The 26,649-nt window shown below is 44.0% G+C and overlaps 1 protein-coding gene across 9 annotated transcripts in view; it reads left to right on the top strand.

Annotated features, from left to right (window-relative positions):
- The window catches only part of Cit (citron rho-interacting serine/threonine kinase), a 169,420-nt gene extending 142,771 nt beyond the window's left edge, over nt 1-26,649 (top strand). For 6 of the 9 annotated variants that reach the window (XM_063225749.1, XM_063225743.1, XM_063225750.1 and 3 more), the window contains 16 exons: nt 3,167-3,304; nt 3,821-4,001; nt 4,178-4,269; nt 4,853-4,957; nt 5,196-5,365; nt 6,717-6,797; nt 6,953-7,088; nt 9,818-9,957; nt 12,776-12,868; nt 14,307-14,415; nt 14,513-14,641; nt 15,223-15,303; nt 17,454-17,532; nt 17,673-17,852; nt 22,790-23,093; nt 24,135-26,649. In XM_063225749.1, coding sequence (XP_063081819.1) covers nt 3,167-3,304; nt 3,821-4,001; nt 4,178-4,269; nt 4,853-4,957; nt 5,196-5,365; nt 6,717-6,797; nt 6,953-7,088; nt 9,818-9,957; nt 12,776-12,868; nt 14,307-14,415; nt 14,513-14,641; nt 15,223-15,303; nt 17,454-17,532; nt 17,673-17,852; nt 22,790-23,093; nt 24,135-24,158 — 2,042 coding nt within the window. In that variant the 3' untranslated portion in view covers nt 24,159-26,649. The remainder of the gene's footprint in view (nt 1-3,166; nt 3,305-3,820; nt 4,002-4,177; nt 4,270-4,852; nt 4,958-5,195; nt 5,366-6,716; nt 6,798-6,952; nt 7,089-9,817; nt 9,958-12,775; nt 12,869-14,306; nt 14,416-14,512; nt 14,642-15,222; nt 15,304-17,453; nt 17,533-17,672; nt 17,853-22,789; nt 23,094-24,134) is intronic. The other 3 variants (XM_063225744.1, XM_063225751.1, XM_063225752.1) reach the window with 1 other exon arrangement.

The following is a 26,649-nucleotide window of genomic DNA, read 5'->3' as shown; positions in this document are numbered from 1 at the left end:
CAGACCACATTTTCTTTATCATTCATATATTGGTGGGCAATGAGACTGTTTCCACAGTTTAGATATTTGGAACTGCACACCAGGAGCATGACTATTCAGCTATCTTAGTATGCCATCTTTAATTCTTTTGTGAATACACCAAGAAGTGCTGTAGCTGGATCAAGTAGTATTTCTACTGTTAGTTTTTTGAGGAATCTCCATACTGATTTCCACAGTGGTTGTCCCAGTTTAATTTTCACAGAGTTCGAGAGTTCATGCATTGTTGTTAGTACTCTTTGTGTGTGGGTGGGTACTAGGAATTGAACTCAGGACCATGTGCTTGCCAGGCAGTCTCTGTGCCCCTGAGCTGTATCCCCTGCCCCTGTTTTTAGTATTCTTGATGGTGGCTATTCTGAGCGGGGTAAAACAGAATCTTAACGTTGCTTCAGTTTGCATTTCTCTAATGAGTAAAGATGTTGAACAATTTTTCATGTTCATATTGACCCGTTATACTCCTGTTAGGTATCTATTCTGCCCATCTATTGATTGGGCTCCCTGTTTCTCAGGGGTTAATTTTTCAGGTTGGGAAGAGTGACTAGCAAAGGTTTTCTCCTCAAGTTCATGGGGAATGAATCATTGAGTTACAGGTTATATGCATTTCACGTGTTGGTAGTTTGTGTCCATTTATGTGATTACCAATAGAGTGAGGAGTTTTCTTTGGGACCTCCAAAGTACTTTGTTCACTTAGAAATGAAAGGTTTTTTTAAAAAGGCCAAGGAAGCTGGGCATGGTGGTGCCATCTCTGCAGTTTCAGCGCTTGGGAGGCAGGAGAATCACTGTGAGTTGTAGGCCAGCCTGGACTACACGGTGAGTTCAAGGCCAGCCCAAACTGCCTAGTAAGACGCTGTCTCAAAAATCCAAAAGGGAGGTGGTGGGTGTGGCTCGGAAAGCCGTGGAGTGAAGAGCAGAGCTATGGCTTGGTCGCAGTATCACTGTCAGGCTTGCTTTGGTTGTAAACCTCCAGGGCATTTTGTTGCTGCTATTATTTTTCTCCAACCATGGTGTCACCTTGGTCCTGTGTTTCTGTAATACTTTGTGTTGCTTCTATTTTTTTTAATTGTAAGTTCTTTTTTTTTTGTCTTTTTCCTTTTTATCGGTACCGGGGATCGAACTCACGACTGCCTGCTTGCAAGGCAGACGCTTATGCCGCTGAGCTAAATCCCCAGCCCCTCGTAAATTCCTCTTGTTTCTACATTTATGTAACACCTTGAGTCAAAGACCTTTACTCTAAAAAGAACTTTATGTCCAAATGGTGAATGGTAACAGAGCAAAGAATTATTCCTGGCTTGATGCCCCCGGGCAAGGCTCCCTAGGGCAGCGCCCTTGGCGTGAATGCTTTGGGTGGTGTGTGGTGCACCCTTGTGTGTGGTGCACCATATCCGATTCACAATGTATGCGTGTTTATTCCTGACGGCTTTCTGAGAAAGGAAGGGATGAGGTAAAGACAGTTTACCAGGGAAGGACTCAGAAACTTGTATCTGGAGCTCTTCTATTTAAAGTTGCCTTTTTTTAGTTAGGTCACTTCACTGTTGAAAGGGAGCTTAATACATGGGGAAGAAGGTTGGCCTTGTTAATTTTAGCAGAGTAGCATATAAATGTAAGGATCAGTTTTTCCAGAAAAAAAAAGATTTTTTTTCATATCAGGAATTGAACTCAGGACCTCATGCTTGCCAGGCAGGTGCTGTGCTGCTGAGTTGTACCCCTGCTCCTGAATTTTGAATAAAAGGAGGTTATTATATAACAAATGAACATAAGTGGAAAATTCTCTATAGTCATTTCATATATTTAACAATTAGAAATTTTGTAATTCATAGTAGTGATTTTTAAATTTGGAGTTTGAAAAACTCTAGATATGATTTCATCCGGAAAAGAAAGCTTTCAAGACTAAAATAGTTAATAACTAGTTTATTTCAAAATTTGTTTCTTTATGCCACAAACAGAATACTGTCAAGTAGTCAATTTCTACCAGGAATATGTTCTTAAATACCCCTTAAGTCCTAAGAATGAGACAATGGAGATTTTAGAGTGGATTCATACAGGTCTAGATGTCTGTTGAAATAATTTCACAGTCTATACTCGTAATAGCTTTATCAAGATATAATTTATATGCTATATAATCTACACATTGAAAACATATAGTTCCTTGTTTTTTAAGTAAGTTCGTAGGGTTATGTAACTACCCCCACTGTACTTTTTGAACATCTTTCCACAAAATAACCAACCAACCAATCCCTGAACTTATTAGAAGGTGATCTCCATTCTCCCTTCCACCTAAGCAGTGGAAACCATAGTATTTTGTTTGTTTTCACGACTGAATAATATTCCATGGCACGGATAGTGCATTTTCCTTCCCTATTAACCCATTAGTGGGCACTTGGATTGTTTCTACTTTATCACTTTTTTTTCTTTCACAAATTATGCTGTGATAGCTGACCATGGTGGTGTACACCTGTAATCCTAGCACATTGGGAAGCTGAGGCAGAAGGATCACAAGTTTGAGCCTAGCCTGGAAAACATCATGAATTAGGGGAGACTCTGTCTCACAAGAACAAAAGAAAGAAACAACAACAACAACAAAACAGCTGGGGATGCAGCCGCGTGAAGGGCCTGGGTTCAGTCCTCTGTATTATGTTTTTGCATGGGCACATGTTTTCAGTCCTTGTGAGTATCTAGCTCTCTGGGCCGTTTGATAATGTTACATTTAGGTTTCAAGGACTTGCCAGCTGGGTTCCAAAATGGCAGCATGATTTTGCATTCTCACCAAGAACATATGAGGGTTCTAACTTCATGTCCCGCCAACTCTATGCGGGTTCGTTTTTGGACTCTAAACATCCTGGTGGTTATAGCTTGCTAGTGGTTTTCATTTGTGTTTCCCTAATGATGTTGAGCATCTTTTTGTGGGCTTATTGCCTCATTATTTTTCCTCTCTGGGAAGATAATCTATTCAAACCCTTGACCCATTTTTTAGTTGGGTTTTCTTTTTATTACAGAGTTCTGAGAAGTCTTTGTATATCCTAGATACAAATCCCTAATCAGATGTGATTTGCAAATATTTCCTCCATCCTGTGCTTTGTGTTTTCATTTTTCCTTTGCAGCATTTAATGCTTATTAAAATTTCTTCCTTCAGAATTCAGTCGACGTCTTAAGGAGCGCATGCACCACAATATTCCTCACCGATTTAATGTAGGACTGAACATGCGAGCCACGAAGTGCGCTGTGTGTCTGGATACTGTGCACTTTGGACGCCAGGCATCCAAATGTCTCGGTAAGAGCAGCGTTTGTGCATCTGCAGTGGGCGCCTGTGCGCCTCCACGTGAAAAGTCCATCTGATGGAGGAGATGTTTTGCTAATTCCTCATCGTATAATGCATTCATTTCTGAGTTTTTCATTTCAGTGGGTGGACTCTATTTTTCTCCTATGAAAGCAATGATTTCATTCGTCATCAGCTCGTGACTCCAGCTCGATGCACAAAATGCCTTGATCTTTGTTAATTTCCAGCCTTTTTGTGTCAGGCTGGTCTCTCCCCACCTGGCTCCAACGAAAACATGCAAACATTTTTTTACACACATGTTTGTGGGCAGCCTGCATTGAAGCCAGGAAAACTGGATCGAGAGCATGTGGCTTTCTTTTCTCCTCTCCCAGGAAGACTCTGGCACTTGGGAAAGCTTAGCCATTATCTGGGCTGATGAGGGTGGAGAAGACCGAGGTGTGGATAGGAGAGGGGCAGAATAATCTGAGCTCAGCTGAATGTGTTTTCAGGCTGTTCATTGTTCTCCCCTAGAGTGTCAGGTGATGTGTCATCCCAAGTGCTCCACCTGCTTGCCAGCCACCTGTGGCCTGCCTGCCGAATATGCCACGCACTTCACTGAGGCCTTCTGCCGTGACAAAATGAACTCCCCAGGTCTCCAGAGCAAGGAACCCAGCAGCAGCCTGCACCTGGAAGGGTGGATGAAGGTTCCCAGGTACTGCTGTGGGATTGGTCAGGCTCCAGCAGGTGCTGGCATGGAAGGCCACAAGCCACTTCTACCCCTGAGGTGTCTTGGGAATCACCTTTTCTAGAATTCCCCCACCCCTTTCCCCTTCATCCAGCCTAATACTTTTAAGTTCCAACCTTTTTCTTCCCCATTTTCCCCCCCAGGAATAACAAACGAGGACAACAAGGCTGGGATAGGAAATACATTGTGTTGGAGGGATCAAAAGTCCTCATTTATGACAATGAAGCCAGAGAAGGTAAATTAATAATTCAGGGGGAATTTCATTGCACGTGGTTAACCCAGGTCTCCCAGTGTTGGTGTGAAGGCTTTGTTTTTTTGTTTTCCATTTTTTTTGTTTTTTGTTTTTTTGGACTGCCTTACGAGCCTTCTCCACTTTCCCATTTTTGAAAATGCAAAGCGAAATGACTTCTCTAAAGGTTATTGGTGCGATACTCACATCTATAGGTCTTCCCCCTGAAGAACCCGCAGGGTGCTGCCCTGAAGATTCCACCTGCTAATACACCTTCAGAGAACTTCCGCCTCAACCAACTAGCCCATAGATCCGCATCGTCATCAGAAATTTGACTGTGCTACTCATCTGACACACTTTGTTTTTTTTTATCTTCCCTCCTCTGCCTTCTCTGCACACCTTTTTTCCTTCTTTGTTCTTGTGCATCTCTCCTTACACGCGTACCCTGTCTCCTCTTCTACGCTTCCCTTCTTTGCCCTTCTCTTCTCTGTTCCTCTGTCCTTGGCTCTTCCTCTTCCTCTTTGTCTTCTCCCTTTGTTCTTGTTCCTGTTCTTTTGTTTTTCTTTCTGCCCTTCCTCTTTGCAACAAGCTGGACAGAGACCGGTGGAAGAATTTGAGCTCTGCCTTCCTGACGGGGACGTATCTATTCATGGTGCCGTTGGTGCTTCTGAACTCGCAAACACAGCCAAAGCAGGTGAGGGAGCCTGGGGAAGACCAACTCTGGATGTGGGCTGGACTTGGCAAGTTGGGAGCCACTGGAGGGGACATGGAGGGTTGGCCCTGCCACGGAGGCTGATCATCACCTGCTCCACTGTCTGAGCAATAATTGAGGCTCGCGTGGTTTGGTGGGTTCGCTGATGTCTCCGGGCCACGCCTACCAGTGGGAATGGGGGAAATCCACACCCAATCCTGTGCTCTCTGAAATCTCCTAGATGTTCCATACATACTGAAGATGGAGTCTCACCCACACACCACCTGCTGGCCGGGGAGAACCCTCTACTTGCTAGCTCCCAGCTTTCCCGACAAACAGCGCTGGGTCACCGCCTTAGAATCAGTTGTTGCAGGTGGGAGAGTTTCTAGGGAAAAGGCAGAAGCCGATGCTGTGAGTATGAATGTGGGCACTGGCGCTTGTCTTTGTAGAGTGGGCTGGTCTTTGGTATCTGTTCTTAGTAAATGTGCTGCCAAAGTGAGCATGAAGGTGACTGATTTTAAAGATGGGCATCCTACTGCCCATGTTTTTTCCCTTATGCTCCCTGTCTGAGGGCTGATGGCTCTAGACTGTGTCAGGATCAGTTTCGGGGCAGTGAAGGCACAGGCTCTATTTCAGCAGCGGAGCATCCCAAGCTCTCCCTTTGTAACTGTGTGCACCCTCAGCCGGCTCTTGGGGCATAATGGAGCCTGGTTACAGCAATACAGCAGCCAACATGCTTGCAACAGGAAATCCTCTCATTTACTTAGATGTGTTCTTTTGGTTTGGTGGCTTGAGTTATACACACTTCAGCTAGGAAGCAGCACAATAGGCTGCCAACTTCCACATTTCCTTGAAGGCTTTTCATTACCTTCCTGCTTGCTTCTACAAGTATTTGCTCTTCCATAGTCGGGTCTGAAATCCTCCTTATCCTTAAGATGCTAGAAATGTAGGTGTGCCTTGATAGGCATCACTCCTCCTAGAATATTTCAGGAAGCAAACGCTGCTCATTGCTCATCAGCATTTGTTCTACTGAAGACTGAACAGCTCTTTTCAGATGCTTAGTTCCTGATAAACACGTTAGCAGTTGGAAAATGCTTAACCATAAGCCTCCGGAGAAGGTCTTTGATAGGCTTGTTTTGAACTATTTTATTGTGACATGTGTGAACCTTTTACTGAAATCCACATTAATGTGTGTACAATTGGCCCGTGACTATATTTCCCACTAGCTTCTGCCTGTGTGGGTTCAGGTGAAGAAAACCAGGCTTATTGGTTTTGCTGTTGACACTATTTTGCACTTTTTCTGCAGCCTGGGTAGGGGAAGGAGCCTTCCATGTGGATTATTAACACTTGGCAGGTGAAATTTCTGAATCTTCAGCTTAGTTCCTACTGCAGAATAGCTTTTTGTGTCTACAATACTTGTTTCTGCACCCAAGTTGATGCTATTTAACAACTGCCTCAAAAAGATCAGTAATGCCCACTTTTGGTCTTTGGAGTTCTGATAAAAAATACAGTGCAGGAGGCTGGGGGTGTAGCATTGTGGTAGGCCCTGAATGCAAATAGCAGCAAAATAATAATAGTGATAATAATGATGATGATGATGATGATGATGATGATAATAATAATTTAAGAATGGGGACCAGCTAAGAGCAGATGTGTGTTTCTGAATTTAACTTTAAATGTCTCTGTGTCTTTGGATGGTTTGGTTACGGACATTTCAGGCTCACTCTGTGTTTTCTCGTGTCTTCCTTTCACATTGGAAAAGAAATTGCTTGGAAACTCCCTGCTGAAACTGGAAGGTGATGACCGGCTAGACATGAACTGCACACTGCCCTTCAGTGACCAGGTAGTATTTTCTGGGCACTGTCAGCTGGTGGTGGGAACAGCCTCACACTCCGGAGAGCAGGGGCTGAAGAGGATTTGTTGCTCTTTTGCTTTGAGATTGCCTGCCTGGTGGTGCAACTGTGCTTATATTCTGCCTTTGGACTTCTGCCCTCACAGGTGGTGTTGGTGGGCACTGAGGAAGGGCTGTATGCACTGAATGTCTTGAAAAACTCCTTAACCCATGTCCCAGGAATTGGAGCAGTCTTCCAAATTTATATCATCAAGGACCTGGAGAAACTCCTCATGATAGCAGGTGTGAAGCCCAGGACATAGCCCTTTTCTTTCCTTTCAAGGGGAACAATTTTAGAGGCACATTTCACGTGTGAGAAGCACAAAGGCAGGGCTTCCTATTAGCAGCTTAGAGAAGTGGTGGCTCTTTTCCTCTGTGTCCCTGTTAATGATGGGCTCTCTCTGATCATGTTGGTTCCCTTTGGTGTCCAGTTAGTATAGTCTGACGTCCTCAAAGAAGAGCTTACCATTATGCCAAGTGAAGAATGCTGCATTAGCCTTTTGCCACTATAATAAAATATCTGAGATAGGCTACTAGTGAAAGACGTTTATTTAGTCCAAACTTGCCAGCTCTGGTTTGAGGCCTGTCCTCAGCTTTATCACCTCTTGGCAGATAGCGTGATGGGAGCATGTGCAGAAGCAAGCAGGTGACATCTCCAAACAGGAGAGCTGAGTGGCACCAGGCTTGCTCATTTCATAACAACCCTTTTGTGAGAATGCAGGTCCACCCTCCACCTAAACACCTCCTGCTAGGCCCTACCTCTTAAAAGTGCCCAGCAACTCCCAATATTACACCTTGGACACCAAGCTTACTGCCTCATGGACTTTGGAGGAATGCTCAGACTGTAAAAGCCATGGAAAGTGCCAAGCCTCAAAGCCTCATTAAAGTCAACCCCTTCTGCTGATTGCATCATATAGTACGATGGCTATAACCCTCTGAGAGCTTGCCTGCTGTCCATGATCTCAACATGATTACTACCCAGTCTTTCTTATGTCTGTGCGTAATCATAGACCCTTCAACTAGGTTCATCACGTGCTAACATCTGCACACACACACTCCCCTTTTTATCTGAAGTATTTGAAAGTTGATCGTAGGCTTATTGTAGGTTCTTCAGCATGTCAGCCTAACAAGGGTGTTCTTTCACATGACTACAGCATAATTGTTTTCTTTCTTGGTTGGCAGGGTCCTCCTGCCTTTTTTTGGTACAGTGTGTTAAAGCCAGGACCTTTGCACTGAGCTACATCCCCAGTGCTTTTGATTTTTTATTTTGGGACAGTATCTCACTAAATTGCTCAGGCTAGGTTTGAATTTACAATCTTCCTGCCTCAGCCTCCCAGTGTGCTGAGATTATAGGTGTGCACCACAAAACTTATCTGTTTCTTTCTTTCTTTTTTCTAACAGGAAAACAGTAATATATTGGCTTAATGTTTAAAACATTCATAGTTGGGTCTTGTTTCATTCATAATTGGGTCCGGAGAATGAAATCATGTGATCAGAAACAGGCCTTTCAGGATCTCTCAGTTATTTTCCTCCCTTTCCTCCTTCCCTTCTTGTTTACCTGCCTCTCTGATTTTATTTGGAGAGCTAGAGTGACAGCCAAATTAAGAGGAAGGTACAGAGCTTTCCCTTACAGCTCCCGTCTCACACACATGCTCCCCATCATCAACGTGCACATCGGACTGGCACATTTGTTATTAGTGATGAATCCACACCAGCGCACCGTTATCACTCAGAGTCCATAGTTACATCAGGCTTCACTCTTGGTGTTCTACATCTGATGGTTTTTGTTTTTTGTTTTATCGGTACTGGGGATCGAACTTATGGCTGCCTGCTTGCAAGGCAGGCGCTTATGCCGCTGAGCTAAATCCCCAGCCCCCATCCGATGGGTTTTGATAGTGTATAATGACTTGTACATATTGTGTCATATTGAATAGTTTTCACAGGATACAGTTTCTGTATTCAGGAAACCTAACTCTTGCTATGATGCCCTGCCCAGTCAGATTTTATCCTTGGCTCTGATAATGTTTTTTATACTACTCCTCCCCCCAACTCATAACACAACCTCAGATAAAATGCATTGCATTTAATCTAGTGTTCTTATTTGTCTTTAATCTGGAACAGTTCCTCATTCTTCCTTTTGTCATTTATGACTTTTATGACATAACTATATAGGAACATTCTAAGTCTTGTTTTACAGAATGTCCCCTCCTCTCTCTCTAACACATTCTTCAAGTTTGAAAGTTTAGCTCATATTCTCCAATTTTATATCTGCAGAGTTATCCACCTGGAATTTTGACTCAAAGGTCAAATGTTTTCATCTTAGATAAAGAAAAAAGGTGGACCTGAAATGTGTTTACAGGTTACATCCCTAATCTCAAAATCCAAAATGCTTTAGAATCTAAAACTTTTTGAGTGCCAGCCTTGCCATGGGTGGAAAATTACGCACTTGATCTCATGTGCTGGATTGCAGTCAGAAATCAAAAATACTGTAAACAATCACTGTCAGACGAGTGTATAAGGGGTATGTGAGACATACGTGGATTTCATATTAAGACTTGGGTCGCGTCCCTGAGATAGATTGTTTTATATATATGCAAAAAGGTTTTTGAGGGGATGAGTCTTGTCTTTCTGAAATAGAAATGCTATGCAGTTCAGGCTGGCCTTGAACTCACTTTGTAGCCCAGGCTAGTCAAAAACTCAGAGTGGATCCTCCTGCCTCCACCTCCTGAGTGCTGGGATTTCAGGCCTGCCCAGTTTGCATATGCTGATACTCCAAACCCAAGATCTGAAGCACTTCTGCCCCCAAGCATTTCAGATAAGGGATACTCAAACTGTGTAGGGATATGTGGAAAACAGTTTATTCCCTGGCCTCCCGTGGCTTTACTTCATGGCCAGCCCTGGAACCCTCCCTCCTCCTCCCAGTCTTTATTCTCTGGTTTTGAACTGACGACAGGCTGCCATTTCTCTCTCAGGAGAAGAGCGGGCCCTGTGTCTGGTAGATGTGAAGAAGGTGAAGCAATCTCTGGCACAGTCGCACCTTCCTGCCCAGCCAGACATCTCACCTAACATTTTCGAAGCTGTCAAGGGCTGCCACCTGTTTGGTGCCGGCAAGGTGAGCTCTCTTAGGCCTCCCCTGGTGGATATTCTTCACATTGTCACCGTCCTTCTGCCCTCAGATCTTATTGATTTGAACTTGCAAATTGTGTATCCTCAGACAGGATTGGATTTCTCTTGCTTCCTTTAGGCACATGAAATAATTGGAGTAGTCATGGAATTTTCATAAGCTTTCAGTCTGAAGGAAATTTCTTAAAGAAAAATATGAATGCAGTTAATGAAACTAAAAGGATGATCCATAGTTTTAAAAAGTACGTGTGTGTATGTAGTGTGAGTCTTCAAAAAAATTCTAACTTGGATCTCCATGTCTGAAGTAGATAAAGGAACATCTTAGTACTAGAATTTTGCAGGTTCTAATTTATGACATTCAGACAATTATCCCTTAGTGTCTACAGAGGATTGGCTCCAGGACTTCTAGACATACTGAAATCCAAGGATGTTCAGGTCCTTTGTGCTGTGTAGAATGGCACTGTATTTGCATATCACCTATATCCATTTTCCCATATTTAAAAATAACCTCTAGAGTACTTTTAATACCTAATACCATATAAATCCTATGAAGTGGTTACCATACTGTATGGCTTAGTGAATAATAACAAGAAAAAGAGGTCTGCACATGTGTACTATAGATGCAGTTTTTTTCCTGAATATTTTTAGTGTGTGCTGATTGAATCTGCACATTCAGAGCCTTTGGATGCAGGCCAGCTGGAGAGCATAAAGTCAGTTCGCCAGAGCCCAACTCAGCGCTCCTTTAATCTCCAGCAAATTGAAATTTGGCACATATATCCTTTTTTGCCTCCTGGTTTAAGATTTTTTCATTAAAAAAAACTAAGAATGTGCATGGGTCTTTGCCCATACACATGCGCAACTCTAGTGAAGTCTAAAGTAAATATGTGGGGCTCCTGGGAGTGCTGGAGTTCTGCTTTTGGAAATCACTGCCTCGTTCCTCTGAGCCCAGCTCGCGGGCAGCTGCTCGGGCAAATACTCCTGCACGTGCACTGAGGGCCTCTTATGACCTAGACCAAACTCCCAGAGAAATCTGTTTCAGGGCCACAGGATGGTTCAGGGAGAGTATCTTTTTCATCCTTTATATCTTTTATTTTCATTATTAACCTTTAAAAAGGAGCAGCTGTGGGCTTTACTGATTGTCCCAAGTCTAACATCATTTTGTGATTAGTTTTGCCTTTTGTCTTTATTTTTTTTTCTTATTCCTGTCTATGTCTTTGTTAATTTTTCCTGGCTTTCCTCTGCAGTGCTTTTTCTAGTTTATTTTGTAGGCAGTTTTTCTAATACAGACTTTTTAAGGCTATGCATTTTCCTCGAACTACTATTTTACTTGGACTCTGTTAAACGTTTTTTCCAACTGAAATTTCTCTTTCTCTCTCCTTTCTCTTTGTTACATTTATTGGTGCATTTTAGAAATACACAATAATTAGATTCATTATAGGGAATTTTTACCTGTACATGGTATAACTTGATTTTTTTTCCATTCCCTACCCAACCTTCAGCCTTCCCTTTCCCTCCCTATTTACAAGAGCTTTGTTTCCATTTTTTCTTCTTTTCTCATTTTTTCCCTTTTTCCTTCCTTTCTGCTCCCTCCCTAGTTCTCTTTTCCATTTGAATATTTTCTTCCCTCACAATGAACCCTGTAAATTTTGATACAGAAACTCTTTATTGTCATTCCACATGTTTAAAAATTTGTCCTGTGAATGATTGATTAGAAATGTGCATTATAGGGCTGGGGATTTAGCTCAGCGGCATAAGCACCTGCCTTGCAAGCAGGCAGTCGTGAGTTCGATCCCCGGTACCGATAAAAAGGAAAAAGACAAAAAAAAAAAAAAAAAAAAAAAGAAATGTGCATTATAATTTCTGAAAATTAGTTTTTTAAATTAGAGATTTTTATTAACTACTTTAAAAAAGTATGGAACATACCTATAAATCCTAAAGTACACTAATGTAAACATTCACAACCTACTGCTCAACTCAGGAAAGAACATTGCTAGCAATTTCTATTTTCCCACCTGCTTTCTCTTTCCCTTCCTGGTCTCCAAACTGCACAACATTCATTTCAGGACAGATTTGAGCAATAAGCCTTTTTTTTTTTTCCTATGTGAATGACAAAGGCCTGATTCTAGGAGGTGAGAGAAGAGGGATTTAACTGTTGTAGAAAAAAGGAGTGTTGATGTCGAACCAGCTATAAACTATTTCCTTTGGCTGAAATTTTCTCATAAATTATTAATGCAGTTTTTCCTACCTTTCCTCTTCCTTCCCTCATCCTGCCTTGTCTCCTTCCCTCAGTGTGAGGTTGCCAAAAGAATCTTTCTCCAGCTAAAAGTGCTTACACACAGAATATGCCTGGAATTGGGTGGATCCCGATTCCTTCTGATGTCAGCTAAAGCAGTGGGTCTCAACAGGGGCAATTCTGTCCTGCAGGGCACAGCTGGTAAAGTGTATTCATTGTCACACCTGGAGGATGCTATAGGTGTTTAATAGCCATGATGGCCAGAATGGCCATGATGCTGCCCATTACCTGAGAAGCAGAGAACCCTCACCCTACCACCATCACAGAATGACGTGGTTCAAACTGTGGGCAAGACTGAAGTTGAGAGACTCAACTTTAGTTTTAACTCAGCTTTAAACTGATGTTCTGGGGAATTAGCTTGGTGGCATAAGCACCTGTCTGGCAGGCAGGAGGTCGTGAGTTCGATCCCCGCTATCAAAAATAAATACACAAATAAACAAACTAATGTTCTTTTCCTAGTTTTGCTGCAGTCTGTATTCATATGACTTTCTTCTTTTTTCCGGTGGCCTTTGAGATTGAGAATGGCCTCTGCATCTGTGCAGCCATGCCCAGCAAAGTTGTCATTCTCCGCTACAATGAGAACCTTGGCAAGTATTGCATTCGGAAGGTAAGTTGGGGCCCGGCCATCCTGCTCTCCCTGTGTGAACAGTGTGCTACCTTGGCAACAGTGTGTGTCTTGCCCCTTCTGCTTGGCCATCCTTCACCATGACATGAACTCCCTAGAGAGACAGACCTTTCTTTCCTGGAAGAGCCCAGAGTGTCCAGTAGCTGCAGTTTCCCCGCTTGCTTTTCTTATGTTTGGAATCTGTTTCCTCTTGGGCCTGGTGAGTTTGGCCTCTTGTTAAGGCAAAGAGCCAACCAAGCCAGGAGATAGTTCTTCTGAGCCAGCAGCAAAAGAAAGGCTGTCTTTCTGAGAAGGAAGCAGTCCTGGGTGCTACGCGCCAGAATCTTTCTTGGAATCTAGATGAGATTATCTGCTAATAAGGGACAAACCAGTTCTGGCTGTGCTCTGATTTGTGATTGGGGCAACTGGTTCTCCTGAGAATGCAGTGTGTGGTGAGGATGACTGCATTTGGGACACTTCTGCCTGGGATGTTTGCTGTCCCCAGACTAAGGATGCTCTGCCACCATATGCTTGGTTTATTTCAGGTGCTCTCATGGTTAGACCCAAAGTCAAGGGAGGTCTGATTAATATACAGAGATCATCACTTGTTAGAGAAACAGCTTCATTCTGGTGGGATGTTATTAGTTTAGTTTGGGTGTTTATTGAGTGCCTACTGGTACCAGCTGGCCATGCTACACTTTTTACAATAGTTTCCTGATTTCCTGGCAGCACAGTTAGGGGTAAGAGAGAACTAAAGTTGCAAAGTTGAGATCAAAACAGAAGTGTGATTTTCTCTACTGCTCCATTGTGTCATGCTGTCTCCAAGTTTCCTCATACTTAATAGGAAGTCGGTAATTATTCGCTGATAAGAATGATGGTGCTTGGAGTTTGAACTGTTAGCTTCAGGAAAACTCATTGCTTCTTTAATCCGTGACGACCATTTGTAATAAGCATGCCTTGCCTCTTTTGATAATGTCAGGATTGGCCTATATACAAGTATAAATAATTAGGAAGCAAATAATTAATTTGGGATTGAGATGACACTGAAGGTGATATTGAAGGTGAGCAGGTTCAGAGTAGAAATTTAGCAAAAAGAAGGGAAGTCAAACTATGTGTCCTGACTGCCTCTGTTACTAATCTTTTCCAGTCTTTTTCTCTGATAAGACTATAAGTTCTGCATTTTTGTTGGAAATGATGTGTCCGAGCCTTTTAGGCTTCAGGGTGACTTTGTTTCCTAAGGAAGCCTGGGTTGCCTAGAGCAACAGGAAGCAGTAGAGAATAGGTCACTGTGAGAAGCACAAGAGTGGGCTTGTGTTACATGTGAGCAAGTCTGCTGGTGGCTTGTGAGGCTTGCTTGGATGCTTAAGGGAGAAACAGAATAGCAGTGGAAACAGGGCTGTCCTGTGTCATCTCTCATGGTCTCCTTTCCTTTTTGTCTCAGGAAATAGAGACCTCAGAGCCCTGCAGCTGTATCCACTTTACCAATTACAGTATCCTCATTGGAACCAACAAATTCTACGAAATCGACATGAAGCAGTACACACTAGAGGGTAGGGCGAGTGTCCCGTCCCCACCCCATGCATGGCTTGGGCCTTCCAGAGACTGGGAAATCCCTCCTGAAGCACCGTTTCTCGCCTGCCTCTCTAGAATTCCTGGACAAGAATGACCACTCCTTGGCACCTGCTGTGTTTGCCTCCTCGTCCAACAGCTTCCCTGTCTCAATCGTTCAGGTGAACGGCGCAGGGCAGCGAGAGGAGTACTTGCTGTGCTTCCACGGTGGGTCACTGCGGCACCTGCCACACTTTGGGCCGGGAGTCCCAGCCTGGGTCTGTCTGGATTGGGGAGGGGCAGTGGGGCTTCAGCGCAGGTACAGAGAGCGTGGAGTCAGCAACCCTGGAAGCTTCCGTCCACCCAATCAGAGCCCTCACATGGGCCAGCTCCATCACCTTCTCTCCGGAGAGCGGCCAGCGCTTCCTTCTTAATTCTTGCTTTTTCTTTCCCTTCCTTTCTCTCTCTTCCTTGCCTTTCTTTCTTTGGCCCTTCCTTCTTTTTCTTTTGATATTTTCATGGAAAAAAAAGAACTATAGTTTTAAACCTCTGAATATTTTCATTTTTCTCTTCCTTCTTTCTCCCTCCCTTTCACTTGAATCCTCTTTCTTTTAAAAAAAATACATAAGTTTAAGAATTTTAAAATTAAAATATTCTTATTGTTAATCAAACCGGGATTGGTTTTGGCAATGCAGCTAAGTCTGACTGGATGTCCCCTGGGCTCTATTCTTTATTCTTCCAGTCATGGTATGTGTCACTGATGTCCCCGTCTCTGGTGCTAATAACCCTGTGCTCTTGACACCTTGCAGAATTTGGGGTATTTGTGGATTCTTACGGAAGACGTAGCCGCACAGATGATCTCAAATGGAGTCGCTTGCCCTTGGCCTTCGGTACGTGAGGCACAATGTGGGGGTTCCTCTGTGGCCACCAGATGGGGTCCTGGGAAAGCATTACAGGTGGGATTCTTCTTGGCTTAAGCCCTGTGGTGGTGGATTAGATGCCAAGCACCATGCACAATGGTCACCTGTGTAAGTGTCCACGGCAGAAGATTCTGAGGCTTAATGAAGATGTGCATAAACTAGGTCAGTTAGGCCACAGTTTAGCCTTGCAAAATGTGAATAAAGCTCCCATGATAAAAAGGAGATCATTCCCTATGGGTATATTTAAGTCATTTCCAAAGATTGTGTAGTATCCCATGGTATAGCTGAACATGGGATTAATTTAACCAATTAGTTCTAATCAGGAAGAACAATTAGGTCCTGCCTACTGCTTTTGTTAAGTGTAAATAGCACTAGTGCACATCGTTGTACTGACTTTGCACACTTGCCAAACAGCAGCCCCTGATCAGAAGTTTCTAAATGCGGGGCTGGGGATTTAGCTCAGCGGCATAAGCACCTGTCTTGCTAGCAGGCGGTCGTGAGTTCGATCCCTGGTACCGATAAAAATGAAAAAGACAAAAAAAAAAAAAAAAAAAAGAAGTTTCTAAATGCAACGCTGCTGGCTAACAGAGCAAGCACACACTTGCATAGAAATACGTACACAGCCACGTATATGCAGGTTCTGAAATGTATTGTGGCTGAAATACCCTTCAAGGCTATATTAATTATCTATTGCTATGTAATAAGCCGTTTCCCAAATGTAGCGACTTGAAACACAAGGCTGTCATTACTCATGATTCTACAGCTTGGCTGGACAGTTCTACTCTGTGTGGCGTCAGCAGGGGCCACTCAAAAGTTCAAAACAGCCTCGGAAACATGCAGGCAGCTGGTGGTTAGTGCTGGGCAAAAGTGGGAGCTCAGCGGGGGCTGGGAGGGCCTCAGTCTCTCTCCACCTGTATAAACGTGGCGGTGAGCAGACCTTCTCACTTCTACCACATTTCTGGGGGTGACACTGGCTGTGGGGGTTGGCGGATTTGCGGGAGAGAGGCTGCCTGAGGACTGAGGACTGCAGCACATGACTGAGAGCCTGATAGGAAAATAATGGTTTGCACAAGGGATGATAGTGCTAATTACAGTAGGGCTAATTACCTTTTCCCTTTAAGGCAGGACACAGAGCTCATCTCCAGTTTCCACGACACTGATAACAGATATAGAGTATTAAGAACTGAAAGTATGTAATTATATAGGAACTCAGTTTGGTTGTTGTTGTTGTTTGTTTAGTCCTGGAAATTGAACCCAGGACCTTTACACTGAGCTATATTATCTGCTCTTTAAAACTTTTTTTTATGTAGAGAAAGAGTCTCATAAATTGCTCAGACTGGGCTCAAATTTGTGATCCTCCTGCCTCAGCCTCCTAGAGTGCTCTAATTACATCTGTGCACTACTGTATATGTATATAATGTTTAAATAGGTATATAAAGAAAATTCTCATTCATATTCCCTGTCTCCTTCGTTCTCTATTACAGCTCCCCTAGTGGAAAAAATCCTTATTTTTCTAGTTTTTTATGCAAATATAAGTATATAAAAACTTTTTTTTTCTTTTTAAGACAAGGTTCCACTATGCAGTTCAAGCTGGCCTTGGACTCACTTTGTAGCCCAGGCTAGCCTCCAACTTGCAACAATCCTCCTGCCTCAGCTTCCCAAGAAAACATGTATTCTTATTTCCACCTTCTTTCTTTGTTTTTTTGCGGTGCATGCTAGGCAAGTGCTATACCACTGAACAACATTCCCAGCACTCCTCCACCTTTTCTTTTAAATCAATAAGGTGGCACATTGTACACATTATTCTAAATCTTACTTTATATTTGCATTGAGAAGTATACTATGAGTATTTTTTCGTAGTGGTTCGTAGAGAGCTTTGTAGAGAGCATTTTTATAACTGTGCAGAATTCCATAAGCTTATAATATCCATTTGAGTTGGTTCACATTTTCTGCTTTAACAAACAACATGGCAGTGAATAAACACGATCATGCATGATTAAGCTGACACATGGAGGTGGCTGTGGGATTGCTGGATCATAAGATGCACTGCAGCCAGGTTTTGATTTGCCCTCTTTCAACCCTTCTTTGCCCTACACCCTTCCTCCACGGGGACTGTGCAGCCTACAGAGAACCCTATCTGTTTGTGACCCACTTCAACTCACTTGAAGTCATTGAGATCCAGGCACGTTCCTCACTGGGGTAAGCAGTGTCCATCGTCCGTGCTTTGGTGTCTCCAGCTGTTGGGACAGGGTCTTGGGTGAAGTGTGTGTTTCTTCCTACCCTGCCTAGCAACGGAGGCAACGTGCAATGAATATAAACTCTTGTCTGGAACTCTGCAGGACTCCTGCCCGAGCCTATTTGGAAATCCCAAACCCACGCTACCTGGGCCCTGCAATTTCCTCGGGAGCGATTTACCTGGCCTCCTCATACCAGGATAAATTAAGGGTCATTTGCTGCAAAGGAAACCTTGTGAAGGAGACCGGCACTGAGCACCACCGGGTCCCCTCCACCTCCCGCAGGTACCAAGCCTTCCCTTTCTTCCTCCCAGCGTGGGGCAGAGTACTATAGTGCCAAGCAGAAGGAAATCTTGCTAAGCAGGTTGAAATTTTCCCAATTTTTACCTTGTTTTCTAGTGCAAACCACTTATTTATTTCTTTGAGATCCATGACCTTGAAATGGCATAGGCCTTTAGAAGCAGATAGAAAATGGGAAAAGTCTTCTTTATAAGTTGGAAGGAGCCTGTCTTGTCTCCTTCAGTAGTTGTTTTCAGCAGTATTGCTAGGTATAGAGCATGGATTACACGTCTTAGTTTAGCAGATACTTTGCTGTGGTAGTTATTAGGCTTGTGGGAAGAGGTACAGTGTTGAATAAGCCAGATGCATCTCGAAGCTGGATGAGAGAGAGACAGGCGCTGTCAGTTATGCTACCTCTGATGGGGTAGTTCAAAGTACTGCAGATATTCAGAGGAGGACCTTGCAGCTTTTATCTGGGGGCAGGGAAGACTTTCGGGAAGAAATGTGCTGCAGAGTGGTGCCTAGGAGGGCAGGAGTGCTCAGGCAGGAGGGAAAGGCTTGCCAGGTCTGAAATGCCGACTGGCCTGGGATTTCCTCAGAATTCAAAATCTCCTGGTCACAGTCAGAGTGTTATTCTTTTTTTAAAATTTTATTTAGTTTTGAATTGGTGATCCAGTTAAGTGGTACAGAGTTCAAAGCATACAAAAGACTTTAGTGTGTATGTGCTATGCCATTCCTTTTTGAAAAAATAACCTCTGTATCAGTCTGTTTTCTGTTATTAGAATGAATTGCCTGATATAAGCTACCTAGGTAGCTTATAAACAAGATAGGCTCATGATTCTGGTCCAAGATTACATCTGTTGATGGCCTTCTTGCTGGCAAAGTCCTTTGGTAGCTCAGGACAGAACATGGCAGGAATCAGCACTTCTGATCTCCATCTCTAAACTCTGTGGTTGAATTAGATTCCCACCCTTTCAGCACCTTAAAATGGGAATGAAATACCAACGCCTGAACCCCAATGCGACACACTTAACCCTATCCAAACTGCAGCACCTTTCTTATTGAGATAATTTGTGTGGTGTAAAACTCTGTTTTAAAATGTAAATTCAGTGGTTCGTAGTAAATTCACAGATTTGTGCAACATCACCATCATCTAAGTTTAGAACATTTTTATTACCCCTAAAAGAAAGCTTGTTTTCCCCATCTGGTCTGACTGCCAGAGGCACTTGCTACCTTTGAGTTATTTCTGCTCCTCTCTGCCTGGGCACAGGGTTTTCTTACTGCACACACTCTGAGAATGAGTCTTTTTTAGGACAGGTCAGATGTTGCCTGAAGAACCTCTGCCTACTGCCTCCAGTGGCTGCTAAACTGCAGGCCTTCACAGCTGCTGTGTGTGATTACAAGTCTGTGGATTTCAACTTTACCACAGATCTAGAGAGAGGGGCATGGGTATGGGATAGGTCAAAGTATCACAGAGCTTGCTGTTCTGCCATTGGGTTGTTTCTTAGATAAACAATGTTCAGATTGTTGCAACCAGTTTTTACGACATACTTGGTCAATGTGATTTATTTTGTTTTTGGTGTACTGGAGATTGAATTGGGAACCTTGCCTGAGCTAGGGGCGTACTCTGCCACTGAACCACTGAGCCACCTAGGTATTTGCTGGCAAAGCAGGAGTGCCAAATAATCAGGTGACTTTTTTTTTTTTGGTTTGATCAATAAAGCTCAAAGAACTGTATTTTCACAATTTTGAACAGTTGATTTTGGCCATTTTTACCAGTGACCTGTTGTTTGTATGGAGAAACAGATTCTCAGGGGCCTTTCCTTGTCATCCTGGACATGCTCTTCTGTGACCTTCTAATATATGTGGTAGCATATTGTGTATGTTCTCCTGTGCCTTAGCGTGTCTGGGAGATGGCCTTATGTCCGTATATGAAGTATTTCTTCAGTTTTTTTAATGGCTGCATTGCATTCTTTTGCATGGCTGTACCTCAATTTATCTAAGCTAGTTTCCTCATCAGTGGAAGGTTATTTCTACTCATTTGTTGGGGTAAATGACTGAACTTACATCATTTTGCCTCAGCAAACTATCTGTAACATAAAGTTGTAGAACGGAAATTGATGTGTGCTAGCATATGTGTATTTGCAATTCTGTTAGGTGTTGCTGACTTTTCCTCCCTGGAGGCTGCACCCGTTTATCATCTCAGCAGCAGTGTTAGAAGTGGCACTGGCCTTGTCTTGACACAGAGAGGGGAGCTAGAGCCACAGCCAGGTGGATGTGCAGAAAGCTGGAGGCCTTGGTCCACAAAACGTTTGAGATTATTAAACCCAGAGGAGTATTTAATCAACTTAGAATTTTAATTTTTCAGGCTGTTTTACCAGCCCCACATATTTACCCTCTAAATAGCTGTGTGAATCTCCTGGCCAGGCTATGGATACAGAGGTAACACTCGGAGTTTAAGACTTGGAAAGACTTGACTTAGTTCCCTCTATAAATAGGCAGGCCAGAATTGGAGTGATATCAGCAAATATCTGGAGGGGAGGCTATGTGCAAAAATAGGGTTTGGGATTAGGGGTCATAGTCCCAAAGAAGCTGGATGGAATGTTTGAGGTCCAAGTTGCAATGCGTGTAAAGCTGAGTCATCCTGTGTCAGGGAGACTGCAAGTCCAGTCCTAAATTTCTGTATGCCCATCAGTTCTGTTTGCTGAGGGCATGGATTCCTGTTGTTTGTAGAGGGTACCATGTTTATTGGAAAGGTCTTTCTCAGGCCCAGCCTGACACAAAACACTTATGAAAGGCAGATAGCTGTCTAATATTCTGTCACTATGTTCTGACAAGTCAACTTTCTTTTGTTGATGTATTGGAGTTAATTTGAAATGTTTTGGTCATCAAGTTTTAATCCCAGGAACTTGCTGAAAAACCAGCGTCAATGATTGGGTGTTCCCAAGTCCTTTGGCTTGATCCTACCTCAGAGATACTTCCCAGTGCGCCATCCTCCTCCTGTGATGTGTCTCAGTGTTCTTTGACTAGTTTTTTCAAAACATGCCAGAAACAGATCAAATTATAATTAGGAGTTTCTACTCCATTGCCCCTCAGATACCTGGATTTTGGGACTTTATGGCTTCCATGTAGGCAGTTGCTTAATCTGTGGTTGAAAATGATTCCAGAAGTCATGAACAAGGGGCAGAAATAATGTGTTTGCTTCCCTGTTTGCTGTCAGGCATGTCTGGAAAATCAGTTAGTTCTTGGTTGCCTTATAGAATATTTCTTTTGCTGCTGACTGTTCCGGGCAGGTCAGGCTGCAGAAGGCTGCCTTGGCTGGGTGTGATTCACCGCGGGCCTCATTATCCTGGTCTGTTTAGCAAAGCAGAAAACAGTACCTCTTTGCAGAATGGATGTAGTAGATCATTGGTCATTAATGGATATGTAGATGGAAGATTGCCCACTTGGCTTTGAATGAAGAGTTTTCTTTCCTCCTATTAATCTAAGCCCAATGTCTTGAATGGCCGTCCTTGAGCCAGCCGCCTCCCCCAGGCAGGGAGCACCCTCCCCACTTGCTTTACGATGAGCCCCTGCAGACACATTCTATAATTTCTCTCCCATTACAAATAGGCTTAATGTAGCTCTTCTCCTTGGACTTAATTTTTTAATTTGCTTTCCATATCTCAAAGCTATATGGCTAGCGGTACACATTAACCTTGATTTCCTGACACTGAAGTCTGAGTTATGTCAAATTTTACTGCTGCACAGACAGCACAGAAGGATACTGGCCTTCTGAGCATTTATTCGAATCAGTTCCACAGTTACAGTTGCAGGGAAACTAAGCAAATGACCTACAGTTATACTGAACTGACTGTTCATAAATGGAAGCAGGAGGAAACCAGGCTCTCTGTTTCTGCACCTGACTTCTTCAGAGAGATATTTAGGGCCGTGGGTCTGGTAAACTCTTCCTTTGAAATATGCAGGCCAGCACCAAGTGGAAGGTTGGATAGGTCGTATAGAAAGGGATCTGGGGCATGAGTCCTCAGAGAGAGAGCATTTGCCTAGTATGCATGAAGCCCTGGGTTTGATTCCGAGCAACACGCACACATGCATGCACACACATAGAATAATAAAACTGGCTGTTACCATCAGCCTCTAGAGGCTGAGGATACTTTTCAAGACAGCTAGACTGTTGTCTGTCCTATGAAGTTTCCTAACTGTATCATGAGGCCTGATCTTTACAGTTTCTCAGTCATCACAGTGACTGAGAACCACCAACTTTCTGAGCGAGCATCCACATCTACATCAGGTGCCCTAGACTCTTGGAAAGCCACCTTCAGGGGGAGACGACCAAATCCAGGCCGGGGGTGGGCCATATATGGCGCCTGAAAAGCACAGGCTTTTGCCAACTATTGCTTTGCATTGAGGGCCTTGGTAGATCCCTGACTTCTGAGCTGTTACAGGGTTAACCCTTGAAGGATCTTCCTTCTGTGTCCTCTTGGCTCTGGAAAATAGCAGGACAGTAGGACATAGTATGAGGATTATGATGTCAAACTGATCTTGATTGGAATCCCATCTCTGCCACTCAGGCAAGTCACCTAATCTGTCTCCTAGTCCTTGCCTGTACAGTGCTTGTAGCTTGTAGAGCTGTGATGATGGTGTAACTAGATGATAATGAAGTGTGTGGAAAGAGCTCAACACGGGTCCCAGCACACAGTAGGTGTACAGTAAATTAAAGCTTGCATTGCAACCAGGATGCTTGGTGTTTTGATTGTTGCCATCATCTTTGTTCTCTTCCCTCTTTTCATCTCTAAAATAAACCAAACAGGAAGTCGGAATTCCAGGTCTGATTGCTTTTAACACACCATGGTGTTGCTGGAGCATGGGACCTGTTCAGAGAAGAAAAGTGTCCTGTTGGGGTTGTGACTCCTCAGCTCTCTGTTTCCTTGTCTTGTTCCCAGCAGCCCCAACAAGCGAGGCCCCCCAACGTACAATGAGCACATCACCAAGCGTGTGGCCTCCAGCCCAGCACCACCTGAAGGCCCCAGCCACCCCCGAGAGCCAAGCACACCCCACCGCTACCGTGAGGGGCGAACAGAGCTGCGGAGGGACAAATCTCCCGGCCGTCCCCTGGAGCGTGAGAAGTCCCCGGGCCGGATGCTGAGCACACGGAGGGAGCGGTCCCCTGGGAGATTGTTTGAAGACAGTAGCAGGGGCCGGCTGCCTGTGGGAGCTGTGAGGACCCCACTGTCCCAGGTTAACAAGGTGAGACAATGTCCTAAGGCTGGAGGGGTGACCTCGGGTGCTGAGACTCCCTCAGGGCGGCTGCTGTAAATAGGGGAGTGTACTGTTGGAATTAAAGCTTCGTGGGGTGTGTGAGTTTAGGAGGGAACTGAACTTTTTAGGAAAGGGGCTTCCTAAAAAATAAGGTAATGTGTGTGTCATTACAAGAAGGACCATACATCTAAAGGTATCAGTGGGTACCTTGTTCTCTTTCCCAAAGATGAGTTACAGCTTCTAGAGATACTCTATACACACAAGCAAATGTGTATGTATTCTCCCCCCGCTTTAAACAAATGATAGCATGCTATACAAAGTGTTCTGTGCCCTTTTTTCAGACACTGATACAAATACACACACATAGATGTAGGATGTTTTCTGAAAGGCCACACAGAAAAACTCAAGTTTACCTCCTAGAAGAACTTGGTTCTAGGAGAAAGAACTTTTTGAAATTTTAAATCACGTTCATGTATCACCCATGTGATTTTAGTTTTTAGGATAGTGATTGAGGAGATAGATGGATGTGTTTGCAGGGGGCTCCCATGTGCAGGACATGGCCCAGTGTTTGGTGACTCCTCTGTAGGAGAGCCAGTCTCGGGAGCCTGCTGTGGACTGCACGACTACCTTTCTGCCCCTTGCAGCTGATTTTTCTGGGTGGCATTCTCCATCTAATGCCGCTTACAGCTCAATCTTTGCACTTTGCTGCAAAAGAAAGGAACAAAAACCATCCAAATTGTTTTTTCTTTTCTGATTTACCGGTAAAACTCTGTGTGTGTGTGTGTGTGTGTGTGTGTGTGTGTGTGTGTGCACGCATGCATGCGTGTGCATAGTTCTGAGAGTTTTCAGTGGTTTTCCCTGATTGATCCCTCGCAGTGATGCTTGATAATGCTGCCCTGGATTTACTGTTAACAGCTGAATGGGCAAATCAGCAGTGCTATTAATCTCTGTCTGGATTGTGTAAAGTGAGCCCAGTAGTTTTTGGTTTTGAAGGCTAAAACCTCCCCCATCATTTTTATTTGCTCCTAGGTCTGGGACCAGTCTTCAGTATAAATTTCAGCCAGAAAAATCGACTCCTCATCTCAGTTTGCAGAAAAACACCAAACACACTATGGAACTCTGCTGCAGGGGACCCAAGCAACTCTCCACTCAGCTGCCCCATGGCACAGCTAGGCCCAGACCCACCTCGGCACGGACACCTCTGTCTCCAGGAGGTGCAGGTGGCTGAGGCTCTTTGAAGCTGTCAGCGCTCGGTGTCTCCTCTGGGCACCTTCCTGCAGTCATCCTCTTTGCACTTTGTTACTCTTTCAAAGCATTCATAAACTTTTGTACTTAGCTCTAGCCTGTACCAACTCATCAAAAAGGAACCAACCAGATACTAACTATGTGGTTAGAATCCTAATTAGCTACTTCAAGACCCTAGGCTTGGTTGGTTTTTCTTTTGGTTTCATTTCTTTTCTTTTCCTATTTGTTTTTCTTTTTTCTTTCTCTCTCTCTCTCTTTCATTTTTTTAAAGAGAATTCTTAATAGATTTGAATAGCAATGTATTTCCTGTTGTAGTCCTTTTTAGCTTAGATCACATCCTCAGGTCTTTGCCACTGAAATGTAGTGTACAAGAGTCCCCATCAGTTGGCTAACCTCCTGCATTCATGTAGCTTCATTCTTATTCCAGTCCATTTTCATAGATGGCCCTGTTTTACCCAGGGTGACATCATAGCCAAATGTTTACTGTTTTCATTGCCTTTTATGGCCTTGAACACTTCCCTTCCCACCAGCTGAGAATGTATGGAGGTCATCAGGCCTCAGCTCGGAGGCAGTGACCTGGGGCCAAGGGACCTCACTGAGCTTTTTTCCCCGTCCCTCAGTGTCATCTACCCAGCCTGCTGTCCCCGCTGTCCATGTGGCTTTGGCCAGGAAAGCATGCAATAGACTTGCTCCAAGCCCAGCATTAATGGGCCTTGGGGTCGGGGAAGGGATGGGCACCTACCTCCTGTCTCTGATAATGTGTTGCTCCCCACTCTGGGACGGGGAGGAGACCCGTCCAGGAGCTCTGCATGGCGGTTCACTGCATGTGCTGTCCCCCTGACCTGGCTGACCCCCTGGGTTGCTCTACCAATGTACTGATACCATCCCATAGCTCCCGCCAAATTGAGACCGTCTGATGACTTGCCAACTAACTGGCCACAACAAGCTGCAGCCTGTAGCACTGATCAAACAAACAAAACGCTCAAGCCTTACGACCAGAGAAGGATTTCAGCAAACCACCTCCTCTCACTCAGTTTCCGCTCCAACCATCACACTTCCCTGCTGAGTTCCGCATGGATGACTCTGTGTTCACACAAGATCTAGCACGGTTCTACCCCACAAAACTGTGACTTCCCAAATGAGCCTTTCCCTAGGGCTAGACCTAAGACCAGGATGTTGGAGAGAAAAGCCGCAGCTCAACTCTTCCAGCCCTACAGGGTTGGCAAATCCCCCTTAGGTGCAGTGCGGCTCATGCTGTTTCTCTCTGCCCTCTTTCAGAGTGTGAGATTCCTGGCAACTGGTTTAGAACCAACCTAGAGGCTTTGCAGTTGGCAAGCTAACTAGCGGCCTTATTTCTGCCTTTAATCTCCCACAAGGCCTCTTTTGCTTTGGATTCTCTATGACTCTTAAGCACGCCTCAACAACCAAGGCACATCCTAGGTAGGCTGAAAGGTAGACCCGTTTCCACCGCAGCAGGTGAACGTGACTGTGTCTTCAACTCTAATGTCCACAGTTCAGGTCACTTTCCAGATTGCAACCTGGCCTAAATACTGGCTCCTTCCTGCTCGTCTCTTAACCTAAGTGCTTTCTTGTTTGAAATGCTCATGAACCTCCGTGTCATAGCACCTTTGGCAAGTGTCCTGCTGTTGTGTTTTATGTGTTGCTTGGAGTCTTTGGGGTCATCCTTCCTCCCTTCCCTCCCCCAGGGCAGATCCAACTCAATGTTTGCTGAAGTTTTTGTCTCTTGGTCCACAAGTATTTGGAAAGGTCACTGATAATTGGTCTTTCAGTCTTGGCATTTCATTTAGGATCTCCATGAGAAATGGGCATCTTGAGCCCTGAAAATGTATATTGTGTGTCTCATTTGTGAAATGCTTCCTGCTATATAGAAAGAACTAGCTCTAAAGACTGTACATATTTACAAGAAACTTTATATTCGTAAAAAAACAAAACAAAAGGAAATTGAATTGGTTTCTACTTTTTTATTGTAAAAGGTGCATTTTTCAACACTTACTTTTGGTTTCAACGGTGGTAGCTGTGGACAGCCATCTTCGTTGGAGGGTGGGGAGCTCCGTGTGACCACCAAGATGCCAGCAGGAGATACCGTAACAGGAAATGGCAGTCAATAGCTTATTAGCATAAATAAGATTCTAGGTCTCCAAAAGTACAGGCTTTTTCTTCATTACCTTTTTTATTCAGAATGAGGACGAGAATACAAGGAACAATTCAAGATCCATCTTGAGAGGAATGAACTTTGTTGTTGAAAAATAGTGAAATAAAGCAATGATCTAAAAATGTC

Source organism: Cavia porcellus, unplaced genomic scaffold (assembly GCF_034190915.1).
Source record: "Cavia porcellus strain 051 isolate PalLab524CR breed Dunkin Hartley unplaced genomic scaffold, mCavPor4.1 scaffold_16, whole genome shotgun sequence".
Taxonomy (NCBI): domain Eukaryota; kingdom Metazoa; phylum Chordata; class Mammalia; order Rodentia; family Caviidae; genus Cavia; species Cavia porcellus.
Note: the sequence above shows the minus strand (reverse complement) of the source record. Positions and strands in the feature narration are given on the sequence as shown.